At 40.5% G+C, this 19,607-nt stretch overlaps 1 protein-coding gene across 4 annotated transcripts in view; it reads right to left on the reverse strand.

The window, feature by feature from the left end:
- The window catches only part of LOC128690924 (chromosome-associated kinesin KIF4A-like), a 64,325-nt gene that overhangs the window by 43,831 nt on the left and 887 nt on the right, over nt 1-19,607 (reverse strand). For 2 of the 4 annotated variants that reach the window (XM_070088370.1, XM_070088371.1), the window contains exons 2-13: nt 19,468-19,569; nt 14,010-14,145; nt 13,542-13,659; nt 12,998-13,191; nt 12,693-12,848; nt 10,743-10,846; nt 10,407-10,618; nt 8,823-8,998; nt 5,774-5,848; nt 2,504-2,617; nt 1,154-1,321; nt 445-642 (exon numbers count right to left, since the gene is read on the reverse strand). In XM_070088370.1, the coding sequence (XP_069944471.1) occupies nt 445-642; nt 1,154-1,321; nt 2,504-2,617; nt 5,774-5,848; nt 8,823-8,998; nt 10,407-10,618; nt 10,743-10,846; nt 12,693-12,848; nt 12,998-13,191; nt 13,542-13,659; nt 14,010-14,144 (1,650 nt within the window). In that variant the 5' untranslated portion in view covers nt 14,145; nt 19,468-19,569. The remainder of the gene's footprint in view (nt 1-444; nt 643-1,153; nt 1,322-2,503; nt 2,618-5,773; nt 5,849-8,822; nt 8,999-10,406; nt 10,619-10,742; nt 10,847-12,692; nt 12,849-12,997; nt 13,192-13,541; nt 13,660-14,009; nt 14,146-19,467; nt 19,570-19,607) is intronic. The other 2 variants (XM_070088369.1, XM_070088368.1) reach the window with 1 other exon arrangement.

The following is a 19,607-nucleotide window of genomic DNA, read 5'->3' on the forward strand; positions in this document are numbered from 1 at the left end:
AAGCAAGAACTCAGGAGATTTCAAAGAATATATGGCCTGAAACTCCCAGAAAAACAGTATGAAATTGAACAGGGAGCTATAAACCACTCAAGAAATTAATTTTCTTAGCAAAAATCAAAATAGAAAGAAAGTTTGTACAGATAAGAACAGAAAAATGGTAAAGAATAAAAGCCGAAGAACTAGATTATTCTTAAAGTATGGAGGGAGGCATACAGGCAATTTGAAATGGACATAACATAAAAGGTAAAAAAGAGAACTAAAGCTACTTCTGGCTTTGGCAATCAAAAAGTAAATAACACTAAGAAAATGAGGTTAAGTACTTTTAAAAACATATGTATGTATGTACAGATTGTGAATGGTTTCAGTTATGGTACTTTGACATTCTTCATACACCAAATACCAAAACATTTTATTTTTGGCAGGCCAGCTTATTATATTAATTACCTGAAGCTCTTCATTAAGTTTAGCTTGACGGAGGGTGAATGCCGTTCCAAACTCTCTAGGTATCTGGTTAGCTGAATTTTCACCATTCTCACACTCTAGATCTTGGGTAGAGGTTGTGCTATCAGTGGGCACGATGGAAATGTTGTGTCGTGACAGCTCATGGTCCATCATGGCTTTCTCTTCCTTGCGATGTTCACTCTGACATAATAAAGATTTCAAAGTGAACTATGCAAGAGAAAATTCATGCAAAAGTAGTGCATTAAAAATATATTAAGAATCACACTGATTTAAAAGTGAGCATCTATAGGCATAGTGATGAGTAGAGCCAAGGCTTCACTGCTTATGAATATTGCTGTTAACCATATAAGCAATAATTCATGTATATTCAATGGCATTTATGTTGATCTGTAGACAGTTCTCTGCTTGTACCCACACTACATGGTTATGTAGTAGACATTACAAAATCAAGTGAAGTGATAGAATAAACCTACATCAGTTTTACAGCATACCTGGAAAACCTCTAATATTCACTGATTATGTTAAATGTTTTGCAATTCTTAAAACACAAGGCACTACAAGTTTTACAAGAAGAAAACTACATGTAATACTCGGTGTCTTAGTGTGTTTCATTTCTTCGACTCAGGCTTATTGTATTGATCCACTCTGACAAGTCAAGAGATCATACAAAAGAACTCTCAACATCACTCACCTGTAGTTCAATAACCTTTAACTGCAACTCCTTCACCAGGTTTATTTTATCTTCAAATTGTGGATTAACAGTCACATCAAGAGTTTTGTTCAGGGCCTCAACTGTAGTTCCAGTCTGTGCTCTTAACTCCTCAAGTTTCATTTTCAAGCGGTCTCGAGACATTTCAGCCTTAAAGAGAGAGGCATCAAAAAGCCACCTAACACTAATACCAATTAAAAAAAAAGAAAAAAAAAAAAAAAAAAAGGGGGGGGGGGGGGGGGGGGGGGGGGGGGAAAGACACACCTAAAGGAAACATTCACAATCACTCATTCTGTAGCTGTCCTTCCAAACCTACATGGATATCAATTCAAATAACCCATAAAACAGCAACATTCCTACCCTTCCATCAAAGTGTAGGCACTATACTTCCCACTTACAGTTCAGCTAATTGCTTTTCCCTGAATCCCTTCATAAATGTTATCTTTCTTACACTTCATATCAAATTCCAAAAACTCGAAACATCTTTCACACCCTCTAACTCTTAATGTCCTATACACCATCTTCCATCCACCCTGGATTTGTACACAATTTGGAGCAATCTAATTTGCTCTATCCTTTCTAAAAACTACCAAACCATCTTAACAACCCCTTCACAATGTCTGTATATCCACTGCTTCAAGATACATCCTAGCTGCAACATGAAGACCATACCTCACACCTAAAAATGTGCTGGCACATCTAAATGCTGGTAAATCCCCATTTTTGCAAAACTGATACACTTTCTTTCCACAGACTTAACACTACCCACTTTCTTTTCCATGGTCTGTTCTATAATTCACTGTCTTTCATACATCCATCTGCTGATACATCAATTTTCAAATGCTTCAATATATTCATCTGCTCCATATACCCTCCAATCTAATCATCCAAACCATATTACCAACACATTCCCTTACCACCTTCCTCTTTTCTATGTTCACTTTCAGATTTCTTCTTTTACAGTCCATCCTTGTTGGAAAGATCTGATACATGGCATCTTCTCATGATCAAAGAACAGAATAACATACTCTGTCACACTGATGTCTTATGCTACAGCTGCTATACACCAAAGAAATATGTAAACAGTAATATTATACCAATTGTAGTTTAGCCAGTGGGGTAAAGCCTGGGTGCAAGAACAACATACTGGTCTTGTGCTTAACAGAGGACAGAGCCTCCACCAATTCTTGCACAGAATGACCTCAAAAAGATTTTGCACTTCATACAAATAAAGAAAAAATACAATCATGTTGCACACACACACACACACACACACACACGTTTGTTTCATACTGAGTTTGGAACAAAACTGAACAGTAGAGGGTAACTCACCATAAGAGCTTTCTCAGCCATATTTGTGTTCTCATCAAGAGCTGTGCGTAAAGCTCGATCAAGTTTATCATTCTCATCCTGCAGCATTTGATTTTGTGACAAAAGAGCATTAATCTGCAAATTAATCAGATACACGAGTAAGGATCATATTAAACCAGTTAAATTAAAGCAATATTCTGCTATTAATAACACTAATGAAACCAAGCTCAGTTGCAGTGAATCCACCAGAAGCAACTACAGATTGGTTGTTTACATATCTGAAAATGAACAACAACAAAAAGAGGGGGGGGTAGAGAATGAACTTAATTTCAGGAATGGTCAGGTTCAAATCCATGGTATGAAAGCCCCAAGACAAGCAAGCCAACACTTAAGCTACTGGACGAATTGCTGCAGTGGCAACTAATGCTGACCTCTCCAATATACAGTGGAACCCCAAATATCAAACGCTGCGTTTATCGGCAGAATCGTATTTAGGCCCGTTTTTGGGCAGATAATTTGCTCCGTATTTCAGCCAGTGCCTCACAAATCGGCCGTATTATACATGTCAGCCTGCCTCCCGCTGGGATGCCACATGTAGGTGTCAGTCTCCCTGCGTCTCTTGGTGAATGAGCAAATACTCCGTGCAGCCATCCAAAGATTTCCTTAAAATCCATTGGTTTTTGTGCTTGTTTAATAAATGTGACTGAAATATGCCCCCATGGGCCCAATGGAAGATGTGTAGAGGGGCAGGGAGTGTAGCAGGCAGGCATGCAGGGTGTGTGTGAAGCAGGGAGTGTAGCAGGTATGCAGGGAGTGTGGAAGGGAGGCAGTGAGTGTAGCAGGCAGGCAGGGAAGTAACCCCAGAGAAGGCTTTGATACCCGAAGTCCTTATGGAGGGGGATTCCCCTTCCAAACAATAATCAGTCCTCCCTCTCTCCTCCTCCCTGTCTTCCATAAGCCAACAAGAGTCTTCAATAAAGGCATGTAACAGTGATTTAAAATGTTCATTTATTTATTTTATTTAGTTCTCATTGTTTTGTGTAAAACTATAATTAATCTTTAAAAAATTTATTTTTTATTAATGTTTTCGGATGTCTGGAACGGATTAATTGTATTTATATTAATCCTTATGGGAAATATTACTTCGAATTTAGGACGACCTTCTGGAATGATTTTGGCCAATATTTAGAGCTCCACTGTACAAATATACTTAGTTACAAGAATATTTGTGACCTCTGATCCATTTACTGATATTCTTTGTTACAAAGCTTGTTTTTTGCAAGCAGTAAATACTTGCAATCTTAGTATTTAGCATAATAAAAAAAAATTAACACTGGCTGCCTTCCACCGAGGTAGGGAGGCAGCCAGTGGTCTGGACATTTAGAGGTTGAAGTAAAATAGGATGACTAGGAGGATGTATAAATCTGTAGTGGAGGGAAGGTGGGTCAGGAGTCCTCCCAAGAAAGGTTGGATGGAGGGAGTAAAGAGGTTTCGTGTCCAAAAGGCTTGGACATACAGCATGTGTGTGTAAGTGTGTTAGATAGGAGTGTAAGCAAATGGTTTCTGGGACTTGACAAGCTGTTGGAGCTTGACAAAGTTAACACTTTATGAAGGGATTTGGGGAAACCAATTCGCTGGACTAGAGTCCTGGGGGTACTGTACTTCCCACCCCCAGGACTCTAGTCCAGCCAATTGGTTTTCCCAAATCTCTTCATAAAACGTTACCTTGCTCATACTCCAACAGCTTGTCAAGTCCCAGTAGCCACATGCCTTCACTCCTAACCCCCCCCCCACACACACACACACCCACCCCCACACACAACCCCCCCCCCACACACACACACCCCCACACACCCACCCCCACACACACACCCACCCACCCCCACCCACACACACACCCCCCCCCACCCCCCACACCTCCACACACACACACACCCACCCCCACACCCCCCCCCCCACACACACACACACCTCCACACACACACACACACACACCCACCCCCACACCCCCCCCCCCCACCCCCACACCCCCACCCCCACACCCACACACACACACACACCCCCCACACACACCCCCACACCCCCCCCCCACACACACACCCACCCACCCCCACACACACACCCACCCACCCCACACACATCCACCCCCCCCCCCCCACACACCCACACACCCACACCCACACCCACACCCACACACAGTGCTGCATGTCCAAGCCCTTTGGACAAAACCTCTTTACTCCTTGCAACCTTTCTTTGGGGGACCCCTGACCCACCTTCCCTCCACTACAGATTTATACATCCTCCTAGTCATCCTATTTTACTTCGTCCTCTAAATGTCCAAACCACCTCAACCCCTCCTCAGCTCTGATAATACCTTAAATAACTCCACACCACCTACTGATATTAAGCTACAAATTCTCTGCATAATATTTACACCACACACACACTGCTCTCAGACACTACATCTTCACTACCCCCAGCCTCCTTGCTGCAGAATTCACAACCCATGCTTTGCACCCACACAAGTGTTGGTGCCACTATACTCATACATTCCCACCTTTGCCTCCATGGATAACAGTGTCTCCACAGATTCTTCAATGCATCAACCACCTTTTTTCCCCTTCAATTCTATGGTTCCCCCTCATCTTTTATTTACCCATCAGACAACAAGTCCACTCCAAAATATCTGAACACATTCACTTCCTTCATACTCCTTCCAATCTGATATCTAATCATTACCTAATTTTTCTACCCTCATCACCTCCCAAATTCATCCACCAACATCTGCAACTTCTCTCCAGAATCTCCCAAAAGCAGTGTCATCAGTAAAACCAACTGCAACAACTCCCATTTTGTATTTGATTCTGCATATTTTAATCATACACCTGCCATACATCTTTGCATTCACTTTTTACAAACCTATCTATAAACATGTTAAACAACCAAGATACATCACACATCCCTGTACAGCCAAACTACTAAAGCCCATGCTACAAGAGTAGAAAATCTAGACTAGTCACAGGTCTTACAGGTATATTCCTACCATTTCTTCAGAGTGCCAACACTTTCTCACCTCCAAAACTAAAGTGAAATTTATGCAGTGAAACTTATTACAAAACTAATACTATATGAAGTCAAGATAAGAGGAAAAAAGAAAAAAAAAAAGATAGCAAGATGACCATAGTTAAAATATATTATTATTATTACAGTTCTTGTTAGCTCTCTTCAATAATCCTGTAATTCTTTATTTTGACAAAACATTCTAGCTTAAGACAGATTTTCTGTAGGTACCTCATCACATGATGCTGTTGCTACTCCTCCACTTGCACTGCCTGAGGCCAACAGTTGTACTTGCAACTGCTGAACCTGCAAACCACAAAATAAAAAGATGTCAAATAGATGACCTACTATAGTAACAGTTATCTGAAATGCCCATGAATTATTATAAGATCACAAGATATTTCACATGAAATATTTTGATTTAAAATGAAATATGGACATATCCCCCATACTTATATCTAGCATCAAAATAACCATGACATTTTATTGAACTTTTTTAAAAGAATTAAAAATGTTACAAAAGAGTACCAAAATTATGAAGAACGCTGCCACCCCTTACATGTCAGATAAATGTGATCCCTATTTATAAACCCACTGATGATTACCAATTTGTAGTTGCAGAAATTTACATATATTCATGTGTCCTATCTTCAGCATTTAAGTTATAGTTTTCAAAATCTGCCATTGGATTTAACATTACATTCTTTTCAGACCTACTTCTACCATTTCATCACTATTTGAGAAGAAAAACTTTCCTGTAGCATTTCAGCATGAACCAGCTGTCAGCCTTTGAACAAACTGAACCAGACATTCTTGTAACTACAAAAAGGTAAAGGACATGCATAATTAGTTCAGCACTGAACCAAGTTAAATTCCCAAGCAGCTCTCCTTAACACTGTCAATTACTTAACAGTTAATATATACCAAAGTATGTATAAGGACAACTGAATATGGTGCATGTATCTTCTTTCAACAAACTGGCTGTATCCCACTGAAGCAGGGTGGCCCAAAAAGAAAAACTAAGTTTCTCGTTTTAACCTTAATGTATACATAAGGGGTTACTAGTCCCTTGCACCCAGAATGTTAGTCGCCTCTTACGACACGCATGGCTTACAGAGGAGGAATTCTGTTCCATTTCCCCATGGAGATAAAAGGATATAAACAAGAACTAGTAAGAAGTAAGAAAATAGAAGAAAACCCAGAGGGAGGGGGGGGGGGTGCAGTGCTTCGGGATGTACGTGTTTACAGAGGGGCAACTGATTTTTTTTTTTTTTAAAGTCAGCCGTCTCCCACCGAGGCAGGGTGACCCAAAAAGAAAGAAAATCCCCAAAGAGAAAATACTTTCATCATCATTCAACTCTTTCACCTCACTCACACAATCACTGTTTGCAGAGGTGCTCAGAACACAACAGCTTAGAAGCATATACATATAAAGATACACAACATATCCCTCTAAACTGCCAATATCCCGAACCCCCTCCTTTAAAGTGAAGGCATTGCACTTCCCATTTCCAGGACTCAAGTCCGGCTATATAAAAATAACCGGTTTCCCCGATTTTTTTTCCCCCTCAACAAGTCGGCCGTCTCCCACCGAGGCAGGGTGACCCAAAAAGAAATTAAATCCCCAATAAGAAAATACTTTCATCATTCAACACTCTCACCTCGCACATAATCACTGTTTTTGCAGAGGTGCCCAGAATACAACAGTTTAGAAGTAGTATATACATATAAAAATACACAAACTATCCCCCCAAACCGGCAATATCCCAAACCCCTCCTTTAGAGTGCAGGCATTGTACTTCCCATTTCCAGGACAAATCCAGTTATATAAAATAACCGGTTTCCCTGAATCCCTTCACTAAATATTACCCTGCTCACACTCCAACAGCTCGTCAGTCCCAAATACCATTTGTCTCCATTCACTCCTATCTAACACGCTCATGCACGCTTGCTGGAAGTCCAAACCCCTCGCCCACAACACCACCTTTACCCCCTCCCTCCAACCTTTTCGAGGATGACCCCTACCCTGCCTTCCTTCCCCCAACACGCTCTCCATGTAACAAACCCTCTTCAGCCCTCTGACTAATACTTTTATTAACTCCAAACCTTCTTCTAATTTCCACACTCCGAATTTTCTGTATAATATTTACACCACACATTGCCCTTAGACAGGACATCTCCACTGCCTCCAACCGCCTCCTCGCTGCAACATTTACAACCCAAGCTTCACACCCATATAAGTGTTGGTACAACTATACTTTCATACATTCCCTTCTTTGCCTCCATAGATAACATGTTTTGCCTCCACATAAACCTCAATGCACCACTCGCCTTTTTTCCTTCATCAATTCTATGATTAACCTCATCCTTCATAAATCTATCCGCCGACATGTCAACTCCCAAATATCTGAAAACGTTCTCTTCTTCCATATTCCTCCTCCCCAATTTGATATCCAACAGATCGTCAGGTCCCAAATACCATTCGTCTCCATTCACTCCTATCGAACACACACACACGCCTGCTGGAAGTCCAAGCCCCTCGCCCACAAAACCTCCCTTACCCCTTCCTTCCAACCTTTTCGAGGACGACCCCTACCCTGCCTTCCTTCCTGGTTAGCCAGACTTGAGTCCTGGAAATGGGAAGTACAATGCCTGCACTTTAAAAGAGGGGTTTGAGATATTGGCAGTTTGGAGGGGTATGTTGTGCTTCTGAACTATTGTGTTTTAGGCACCTCTGCAAAAACAGTGATTATGTATGAGTGAGGTGAAAGTGTTGAATGATGATGAAAGTATTTTCTTTTTGGATATTGTCTTTCTTTTTGGGTCATCTTGCCTCTGTGGGAGACGGCTGACTTGATAAAAAAAAAACTTTTTTTTTTTTTTTTTAACAAGTCAGCCGTCTCCTACCGAGGCAGGGTGACCCAAAAAGAAAGAAAATCCCCAAAAACAAAAACTTTCATCATTTGACACTTTCACCTCCCCATGGAGATAAGAGGAAATAAACAAGAACTAGTAAGAAAATAGAAGAAAACCCAGAGGGGTGTGTATATATACACTTGTACATGCATGTGTAGTGTGACCTAAGTAAGCAGAAGTAGCAAGACATACTTGTTTATGAGACAGGAGAGAGACCAAAATCCTACCATCATGTAACACAATTACAGGCTTCCATTTTACAATGACTTGGCAAGACAGTAGTACCTCTGGGCAGTTGCTGTCTACCAACCTACTACCTAGGTATATGCATCTGCACAATATTAAAATAAGACAGATCCCATACCTGTTGCCTTAACTTTGCCAATTCAGCAGCCTGTGGATCCCTATTAATAATTGGTTTATTTTTAATTTTTCGTGCACGGTCAGCATACCGCAGTGTACTGAGAGTTTCCTCAAGGTTGCTGTCTGCAGGAGACACGCATGCTATCATTACCGTGTGAGAGTTACCACCTAAAGAATCTGTTAAAATGGAAAAATACAATCCATTAGAATTTTATTTTGATACCAAAAATTTATGTTATGATAAATGTCCAATACACACAAGTAACAGAAAAGCATAATTTTATTATAAACATACAGTAACTTATTTTACAGCATTTATTTTTTAACAAGTCAGTCATCTCCCACAAAGGCAGGATGACTTAAAAAGAAAAAATCCTCAAAAAGAAAATACTTTCATCATTCAACACTTTCACCTCACTTGTACATAATCACTGCCTTTGCAGAGGCGCTCAGATGCAACAGTTTATAAGTCCCTCCCAACTGTCAATATCCTAAACCCCTTCTTTAAAGTGCAGGCATTGTACACTTCCCATTTGCAGGACTCGAGTCTGGCTAACCAGTTTCCCTAAATCCCTTCACTAAATATTACCCTGCTCACACTCCAATAGCTCGTCAGGTCCTAAAAACCATTTGCGCACGCACATGTGTGCACACACATACACGCACACGCACGAAGCCCAAGCCCCTCGCCCACAAAACCTCCTTTACCCCCTCCTTCCAACCTTTTTGAGGACGGCCCCTACCTTTCCTTACCTTACAGATTTATACGCTCTCCAAGTCATTCTACTTTGATCCATTCTCTCTAAATGACCAAACCACCTCAACAACCCCTCTTCAGCCCTCTGACTAATCCTTTTAGTAACTCCACACATCCTCCTAATTTCCACACTCAGAATTCTCTGCATAATATTTACACCACACATTGCCCTTAGACAGAACATCTCCACTGCCTCTAGCCGCCTCCTCGCTGCAGCATTTACAACCCAAGCTTCACGCCCATACAAGAGTGTTGGTTCCACTATACTTTCATACATTCCCTTCTTTGCCTCCATAGATAACATTTGTTGTCTCCACAGATACCTCAACGCACAACTCACCTTTTTTCCTTTATCTATTCTATGGTTAACCTCATCCTTCACAAACCCATCCGCTGATAAGTCAACTCCCAAATATCTGAAAACATTCACTTCTTCCATACTCCCTCTCTCTGATGTGATATCCAATTTTTTTTTCCATCTAAATTGCTCGATACCCTCATCACCTTACTCTTTATCTATATTCACTTTCAAGTTTCTAGCTTCACAGAAAATAGAATGATCACCTGACAAATGCACTAATCATTTGCTAAAAATCAGAAGCTTTACAAATATATGGATGTGGGAAGTACAGCGCCTCAACTAAAGAAAATGCTTGTTATGAGGACCAATTGAAGTGTGATGCCAGCACTTAAGCAAAGCAGCTACTGAATGAATTATGGTAATGCATTTCCTTTGCATTGGCTGTTGAAAAAACAAATGTGCATCTAACTTTCTAAATATACTGATAGCTCATTCCTGACAAGTTTTGGAAAAATCCTCATCCTTACCTTGCAATAGTCTGGTAAGTTTCGAGTCTCTATAAGGAATGTGACCTCTGCTGCCCTCTTCACAGAGAGCCGAGATCACATTACCAAGAGCAAGCAGGCCCTTGTTGATATTGACGCCTTCTTTGAACCTTTCACCGGTTGCTCCAGTTTTTTTAGCACGTTCACTGCCAGCCAAGTCCACCATGTGAAACTTGGAACAGGTAATACTGTCTCTGCAAAGTCCAAAACACTTATTAACCTAAGAAGGAGGGTGTAGGAGAAAGTGTAATATAAATAACACCAGCTAACAATAAAAAAATAGGTTAAAGTTCTGTACTTGATAAAAAAATTACTTACCCTTCCTTTTTTTCCCTTTGTTCAATGTGCAGGGAAAAAATTGCATGGGAACGACTGGAGCGTGCATTCATGGCTGTAGCACCTGTGGCTCTATTCATGGCACCCTAAAGAATGAAAATAATGACAACTCAATTTATACTATGATGCTCAAATCTAAACAATCAATTCAGGGAGTCAGAGCTTAATAGAGTACAAATACAGTAAAATTATGCTTCAGTGATAACACATGAACAAAATGCCAAGATATATTATACACTATCAATCTCAATTAATGCTATTTACATAAGCTTTGGTAGTACCAGCATTCACTGGTAAACAGTTAACACTACCAAAGAACCATTTCTATTTATCACTTATTCCACTGCAAACTAAACTTAAAATCTGTATGGCAACCACCCTTTATATTATTAAAAATAGTTCTACATATTAATCTCAAATATTGAACTGTGCTAATATTTCAAGGACAAGAGACATGAATATTTTAAACGACAGAGTTGGCAGGTATAATTACCATATATGTACATGTATACTCGAGTAAAGGTCAAGGATTGAAGACCACATTTTTAAGTGAAAAGGGATCAAACAGTATATCTGAGTGAATGAAATCCTTGCATACTGAGGGTCTACCATACACTAGATACCTAATTCTTTGGTGCAACAAGACAAGAGCAGAACACTGAAAAGTTACCAGTTTGGCCACTATTCCCATTTTAAGATTAAACAATTATGTTTCAATTTATTATGAATTACAAATCATGGTTGCGTAAGATATAAACAAATATTACAGCTCAATTTATGGTAAGGGAAAAGAGTACCGAAGGTAACTGAATGGAGAGAGTGAATCCAACATGTTATGGGGTTCGCTGGAGAAGCGATGGTAGCAAGGAAACAACCGTAGACTGTTTTGGAATAATTATACTGGTAATTGTGGCAGAGCCCAGCCTGTCTGCTCACCTGTTAGGCCTCTCTGAATCAGAGATAGAGAGCTCTGAGGGGCAGCCTATGTGTAAGGTTCAAACAGGGTTCAAGTGACTAAGGAAGTCTACCTATAAATGTTGCTAGGAATTATACTACACAATAATACTGTTAACAAATAGCCTAATCCAGGGTAAGGAAAGGTAAAAAAGATGGTATCCCTCCCTTATCTCTTACCTGCTAATCATGGAAATGTAAAAGACATGGCTATATTGACGTGCTGTTGGAGTGTGAGCAAGGTAACACTTATGAAGGGAATCAGGGAAACTGGCAAGCCGGACTTGAGTCCTGAAGATGGGAAGTACAGTGCCTGCACTCTGAAGGAGAGGTGTGAATGTTGCGGTTTTATAACTGTAGTGTGAGTATGCCTCTGGCAAGACAGTGATGGAGTGAATGATGATTAAGTTTTTCCTTTTTTTGGGCCACCCTGCCTTGGTGGGTGTTAATAAAAAATATATTATAACCACAGTTTTTAAGTAATCTTTACCTAATGTGCTTGATGTGAGTAGAGGCTGCCTAGCATAGACCAGTGGAATTGCTGCAGTGCAAATCACCTTCATTCTTATAAAATGGTTGGTTTTGAGGACTTTCCCAACATAGGTCAGTAGGCCTACTGCAGTGCTCATTTATTCCTATTTATCAAGAATTTGGATTGACCATTACTATTTTTGTTACAAATACTGTGAAGTTTTCATACTTTATATATTTTTTCAGAACTTTTCCAGGTGCTGACTGGAATATATTTGAAATCAGAACTACTTAATCCCTTTTAAAGGCCCTCAAAAACTAGAATAAACTTACAACTGATACAAAAAAAGATTTTATTTTTGGCAAGAAAAAAAACAGGATCAACCGATACACTTCATAAGGTTATACTTTAGTATACTGTATGCCACCTAATCCTTCCAACAGTTTTTCTATTGGTAGATAATCAGTGACAGTAATGCTAAGAAAATATAAAAAAGTATTACAAACCCTTTCAAGACATCTCATGGTTTCATCAAGACTTGTGACGGGGATCTCCGTAAGGCCAACGATTTTAATGCCTTCCCTGGGATCTTCTCTGATATCTACAGCGCATTCCTCTCTATTTCTGGTGCTCAGGAGGTCAAATAGTGTCTCTTTGTATAGCTAAATAAAATTAACAAATCAAGGTTAAAAATTAAAGAATTTAGTCGTAATCTATCAATTCCATTAAAATACACACACAAACCAGAATTCAACAAATTTAAATGCCTTGTGTATCTTATGGTTCACACAAAACCGTGAACATGGCTTACCTCAATAAATGATACTTTCACCATAAATTCACAGTTCTTTCTATTGGCCACCCCATGGAAAATCTCTCTCACAGCTCTAGGGATGATACCAGCCTCATCATCATCATCATCATCATCGTGTGTGTACGCCGTACCCATTGTATGGGTCTTGCCCGAACCTGTCTGACCATACGCCACCACGGTTACATTGTAACCTGCAAATTAAATTATCAATTCAGTTCATTAAATCACTGGTACTAAAATTGAAAAGGAACACTTTGGAATGTTCCAGACCATTATCAAGAAAAGGATTAAAGAAAATTGGGAAAAAGTGCCACTCTTTCAACTCGGTAATGATCCAGGATGTCAGAAATAGTTCAATACACGTTTCAAATTTGTTGGTTATTTTGTAAATTTAGTAACTTCAAAATATTCATAGCCATTATAATTAAGTTTATGGTTGCATCTATAAATAATAGTGAAGAGAAATAAAAATGTAAGTAAAACTGTTTTTAACAGTACCACATGAAAAGCTATTGAACTTGGTTAATAGAGTTTTACCAACCTTTAAATAAGTTATGGACAACATTCTTCACAGCCGTTTCATATACATAAGCTTGTGAGCACTCGGAGGCATATGTGTAATCAAATGTGAAAGCCTTTTCTGTTCCTCGCACCACAATCTGAAGGCAAAAAAAGTATTAAAACTTTTTCTGATTTTGGTTAACCAAATACTAATGGGTAAAAATAAGCAGTTTTTTCCACTCTGGTTAAAGGTACTTAAGGAACAATGTACCATACAGGTGCTGCACAGTAATTTGAAAATACAGATCCCTTGCTGTTTTGTGGTGTCACTATAGCATTCATGGTGAATCAAGGGTGCTGCCAAATGCAGGATTTGTGGACAAGTTAGGCCACTCTCAGTCTAAGTACCAGTATTTTTAGAGGATACTATTTACATTATCTAATGGGAAAGTGTAATGGAAATAAAGCAAATATAAAAGAAAAGATATAAACTACTGTACAAACAAACCTGTGGGGATCCATCCGTTATATCAAGGCACTCCTGGCATCCTTCACGCCTCTCCCTATTATTGAGGGGCCGTATTCGTACTGCCACTCGAACTGGGATCACCTTACCCCCGTTACTACCCTCTTCGGTCACCATGCTGAAACAGAAAAATACTTCCACATCTGCGCTGCTGTCATTCAGTCTTGTATTCCTAAGCACTGAACCTGTAAAGGTTATGTAGATGGTAAACAGGAAGAGGGAACATTGAAAAAGATGGTAAAAAGGGGAGGGGAACACTGAAAAAATGGTACAGGGAAAGAGTGGAAGGTGTTACCTGGAGGATGTTTCAGGAGCCAACATCCCCATGACCCGGTTCATGACCTGGCCTCACAGTGGATCATGGCCTGACCAACGAGGTTGTTACTGCTGCCCACACGCAAACCGATATATAAACCACAGCCCAGCTGGACAGGTATTGACTTGAGATGCCTGTCCAGCTCCCCCTTGAAGACAACTAGAGGTCTATTGGTAATCTCCCTTAAGTATGTAAGGATGCAGTTAAATAATCTTTGGTTCCTGACATTTTTTTGTGTTGTCTTAGCATACTCATGGCACCCCTGCTTTTCATTTTTTTTTTTTATTTGGGGGGGGGGGGGGGGGGGGGGGGGGGGGGGGGGGGGGGGGGTGTAATGTTACACCACCTGCAGAGTCTTTAGCATTCATAGTAAGTGATTTCCATTTGCAGATTTAGGACTAGTCCCTCTAGGATTTTCTAAGTGTATATTATCATGCATCTTTCTTGCCCGCATTCCAACGAGTACAGGTCAAGGGACTTCAACCATTCCCAGTAATTTAGGCGCTTCATTGTACTTATACGTGCAGTGAAAGTTTTCTTTACATTCTCCAGGTTCAAAATTTTTACTGCAATGAAAGGAGCCGTTAGAGTATAGCAATACTCCAGCCTAGAGAGAACACGAGATTTGAAGAGAATCATTGGCTTGGCAACCCTAGTTCTGAAGGTTCTCATTATCCATCCTATCATTTTCCTAGCAGATGTGATAATCATTGTTGTGGTCTTTGAAAGAGATTCTCTGACATCACTCCCAGGTCCTTCACAGTCTTCAAATATTTTGTTGAAGTTTATTTTATACTCCAATTCACTATTCATTTCCTTGAATTTTCCATAATGGAGTAATTGAAATTTACTTTCACTGAACTTCATATTGTTTTCTGAGGCCCATTTAAAGACTATCTGCTTGGAGAGTTGCAATGTCCTTAGTGGACGACACTTGTGAAATTTCGGGCATTGTCAGCAAAGGACATGGTGCTATGATATCATGAAAAGGCTGGGAGAGAGTACTGTACCTTCTGGAACAGCTTTTTGCCATAGCCACTTCTGACTTTACTATTACATGTACTCTGTTCTATTTATTAGGAGGTTATAAATCTATCTACTCAATTTTCTTGTTATTCTTTTATCACGCATCTTGTGTGCTAGTACGCCATGATTACACTTGTCAAATGCTTTCGCAAAGTCTGTATACTACATCTGCATTTTGTTTGTCCTCTAGTGTACCCAACACAACATCTTAGTGGTCCAGTAGTTGCGAGAGGCAGAAGCGACCTGCTCTAAACCCATGTTGCCCTGGGTTGTGCAACTGTTGGGTATCCAAGTGGTTGGCGACTGCTTCATGATGTGGTACGTTAGAGCTTTAGGTCTAATTCTTTGAAATTTCTTTACTCTCACTTTTGTTGAGTGGGATTATATCCAATGTTTATAGTGACCATGGGATAACCTGTGTCTATGCTCCCTCTCCATAGAATATTTAAGGCATGTGAAAGGAGTTTCTTGCTATTCTTGATGAACAGTTCCACAAGACTGGACCTAGGGCAGAGTGCATGGATTCATTTATTGTTTTTTCAAAGTCCTGCAGTTAGGATATCAGAAATTCTTGAATTAACCAAATTTTGTGCCAAATTCATTTAGACTGTCAACCCTTAGTCTGATTAACAGCTCACTAAACAGTCATACTGGGACCTCTGTATCTCGCTTTTCTTTCTGTCATCAGTTTGTCCCATCTTGTTTATGCAGGGGCCCTGTACTGGGTGTGGTTTTTGCCCTAGATTTGGCATAAGAAAAATATTTGGGGTTTCTTTCAGTTTCATTTATTGCTTCAAGTTCTTCCTGTGTTTCTTGGCTCCTGTAAAATTCCTTAAGCTTTAGTTCAATAATTTCTATTACTCTGGCCAATGCCCTCTTCTGTATTTCAAATAGACTGGCCCCTTTGAGCAGCAGATTCTTTGCCTTCACCTGTAGAGGGAGCTTCTCTTTCTAGTTTACATCTCCCTTTCTTTTAAGAAAATTGGGTAACAGCGAGAATAGGCAGGGTGTGCCTCTTTGCAGTTAAGGAAGAGGGAGGGTGGCTGCAGGATGGATTGTTATGGTCAGCAGTACCACAGAAAGGCAAATTCTGCCTCTGACCTGCAATATTTTGTCGTGTGGTGGAAAAGTCAGCATTTTCTATTGTTGCAGGGTAAGGATCACCTCTCACGCTTTTAGGCATTGTCCTGCTACATCAACAGATGGTGGTAGTTCACAGCTGTCAAAAGTTAGCCTTGCTATATTGCAGGGATAATGCTCCACCCACAGGCAGGGAGTGGGTGTTAACTTTAATGATCAGGAGATTCTTGAGCTTGTGTTGCTCCAGAATTTCTTCATTACATGCGAGAAAGTCGCGTCGTACAATCGTATGTGGAAGTACAATAGATCCACAGCCAGAATTAAGGGAGATGTGCTTGCGAATCTTAACTGGCGTGTTGTCAACAATGTCCAGAAGAGAAAGATTATATGCCTACTCTGCATTTTGTACTGTGACAATGCATGTACCACTCTTAAGATCATAGAAGGAAATGTTCTGCCCAACATGGTGAAGGAGAGCCTTACTGATACTGTGGTCAGAAAGATAAAAGCCAGTTGAAGCATAAAGAAATTTGTCCAAGGAGGACTCTGAAATGAAGCGTAACGGGAGAAATTGCTTCACTGGAAATTTCTTAGAAGCATAAGAAGAAACTCCTAGGTAGTAGGTTGGTAGACAGCAACCACCCAGGGAGGTACTACTAGCGAGTGTAAAACGAAAGCCTGTAATTGTTTTACATGATGGTAGGATTGCTGGTGTATTTTGTCTGTCTCATAAATATGCAAGATTACAGGTACGTCTTGCTACTTCTACTTACACTTAGGTCACACTACATATACAAGCATATAGTATATACACACCCCTCTGGGTTTTCTGCTATTTTCTTTCTAGTTCTTGTTTATTTCCTCTTATCTCCATGGGGAAGTGGAACAAAATTCTTCCACAGTAAGCCATGCGTGTTGTAAGAGGCAACTAAAATGCCGGGGGCAAGGGGCTAGTAACCCCTTCTGTGTATATTACTAAATGTGAAAGGAGAAACTTTCGTTTTTCCTTTTGGGCCACCCTGCCTCGGTGGGATACGGCCGGTGTGCTGAAAGAAAGATAAGAAGAAACTGAGGTAGGATCATTTGTGAGAGGTCAAGGTCATCTGGATGGAAGGACAGAGGACTTGTCCCAAGTTGTGTGTACAATCTGTACGTGGAAAAGCTAGGATCATAGTCAGTGGTACAGAGGTCAGAAGTGTTTTAAGGGTTGGTTAGAACCATGTTACCAGAGTAGGTTAATGGAATGTTACCCGAAGGTACCGGGTTGGAAAAGAGGTCCGAAGAATGGTCCAGAAGTACACCAGGGTATACAGGAAGTGCAGCAGGAAAGTCACGGAGGCGGCAGGTCGTGGGTATGGGTTTCCATGATATATATATTATATATATATACGAGGGGGAGGAAAAAAAAAGAGGGGGGGGGGACATGGAGGGATAGATCCCAGGAAGAATGAAAGGTTCGTAGGGCCTGGCATGGAACCCATGCCAGACCCTACACATGCCAGTAAACCAGAAATCTAGGATAGCAATCTCACATCCACAGAGCCACCTCTGTGGACAAAAAAGGGCAGTCAGAAACCTGCCACAAACATACCTTCCTTGACCACCTCCCAGAACCGAGAAGCAGCTTCCAGAGATACACCTATCACCTGAAGGACACCCTAGGCCACCCCCTGGAACATCCCCAGCTGATCTAGATTCCATGACAAACACCAAGGACCTCAAAGGAATGGGACAGACCACACACCCTTTCCCCAACCTAGGAGCTAGAATTCAAGGGAAGGACCCCAAAGTCCAAAAGCAGGAAAGGATGGGGGGGAGGGGATAAAGCAGGGAAGGGAGGGGATAAGGCAGGGAAGGGAGTGGCTGGGGTAATTAGGGTCAGCAGAATGAAGACAAATGTCTAATTATGCTGACCAAAAGCCTCTTTACCACGACAAGGACCCCTTCCCTAACCTTAACGAGTTTGTTTATAGTTTGTCATGAACATCAATTTTACTTCTGGTACACATGAAAGAGCTAGGTAGGCTAGCTGGTGTAAAAGTTTACCAAAACAAGATGTATTTTGATGTAAAAAGGACAGCAGCAGAGAGGACAGGGAGAGGGTCAAAATAAATGTAGCAAATCAGTGTTAGTCAAGAGATGTAGAACTGCCAAAAGAAAAGGCAGACCAAGCAAGCATATTTGACTTTAAAGATAGCATTTGGCAATTATTTAGTAGGGAATACATTCATTATGTAAACTCTTAACTACTATAATTTTGTTTAATGTAAACCTTAGTATTTCAACAAGAGGTTTAAAAAGACAGGGAACAAAAAAACTAAGACACATTCATAAAAAAATCATTTCATTTCTGCCCCAGAACCTGAAGGATGCTTCTGGGGGTCAATGCCCCAGTCCCAGACCAGACTTCATAGTGGATCAAGGCCTGATCAACCAGGCTCACAGCTGGTCACATACAGTCCATCATGCAAGCCACAGACTGGCTGATCAGGAACCAAATTTAAGTAACTTAAGTTTTCTCTTAATGACAGCCAGTTCTGTTGGGAATTGCCTTGAAATGTTTTGATAAATGTCCTAGTGTTTGCAACTTAATTCAAACCAGGACCAAATAATGAGGGTGGGGCTACTCAATGGTCTGGCACTGACCAATCATTCAAAGAACCTGTCAAGTCTTGCCAAGTTTATTTAGGTACAAGTATACACAAGCAAAATCATTATACATAGTTTAACATACTGTACAAGTAAATTACCTTGGATAATCCCCCCAAAAAATCATTTCCACTGGAGTCCTAGTAATATCATATTTAAAGAATAGCAGCAAGTTAAAGTAAAAATCAAGTTAAAACAGTGTACACAATAATTTAGCTCGGCTTTCTGGTAACATTCAAGGCAACCAAGAACTGAAGGAGGCGTTACAGGAAACGTGACACTGGTGTGCCTCTCGTACAGCTTGTGTATTAATCCACCAATATTATTATAATCATGGGGGAACACTAAACCTGTAGGATTATACAGCACCTGTGGGGGGGAAGCTATTCAGGCTCAATTCAGGGAACTGGAGCACAGATCCAATTCCCTAGATCAAGAGCCCCTCACCATCAACCTTGAGGGGTAATCCACCTGTAATAGAAACAAGTCAGTGACTTTTTTGGGGGGTT

This window comes from Cherax quadricarinatus, chromosome 24 (genome assembly GCF_038502225.1).
Source record: "Cherax quadricarinatus isolate ZL_2023a chromosome 24, ASM3850222v1, whole genome shotgun sequence".
Lineage (NCBI taxonomy): Eukaryota > Metazoa > Arthropoda > Malacostraca > Decapoda > Parastacidae > Cherax > Cherax quadricarinatus.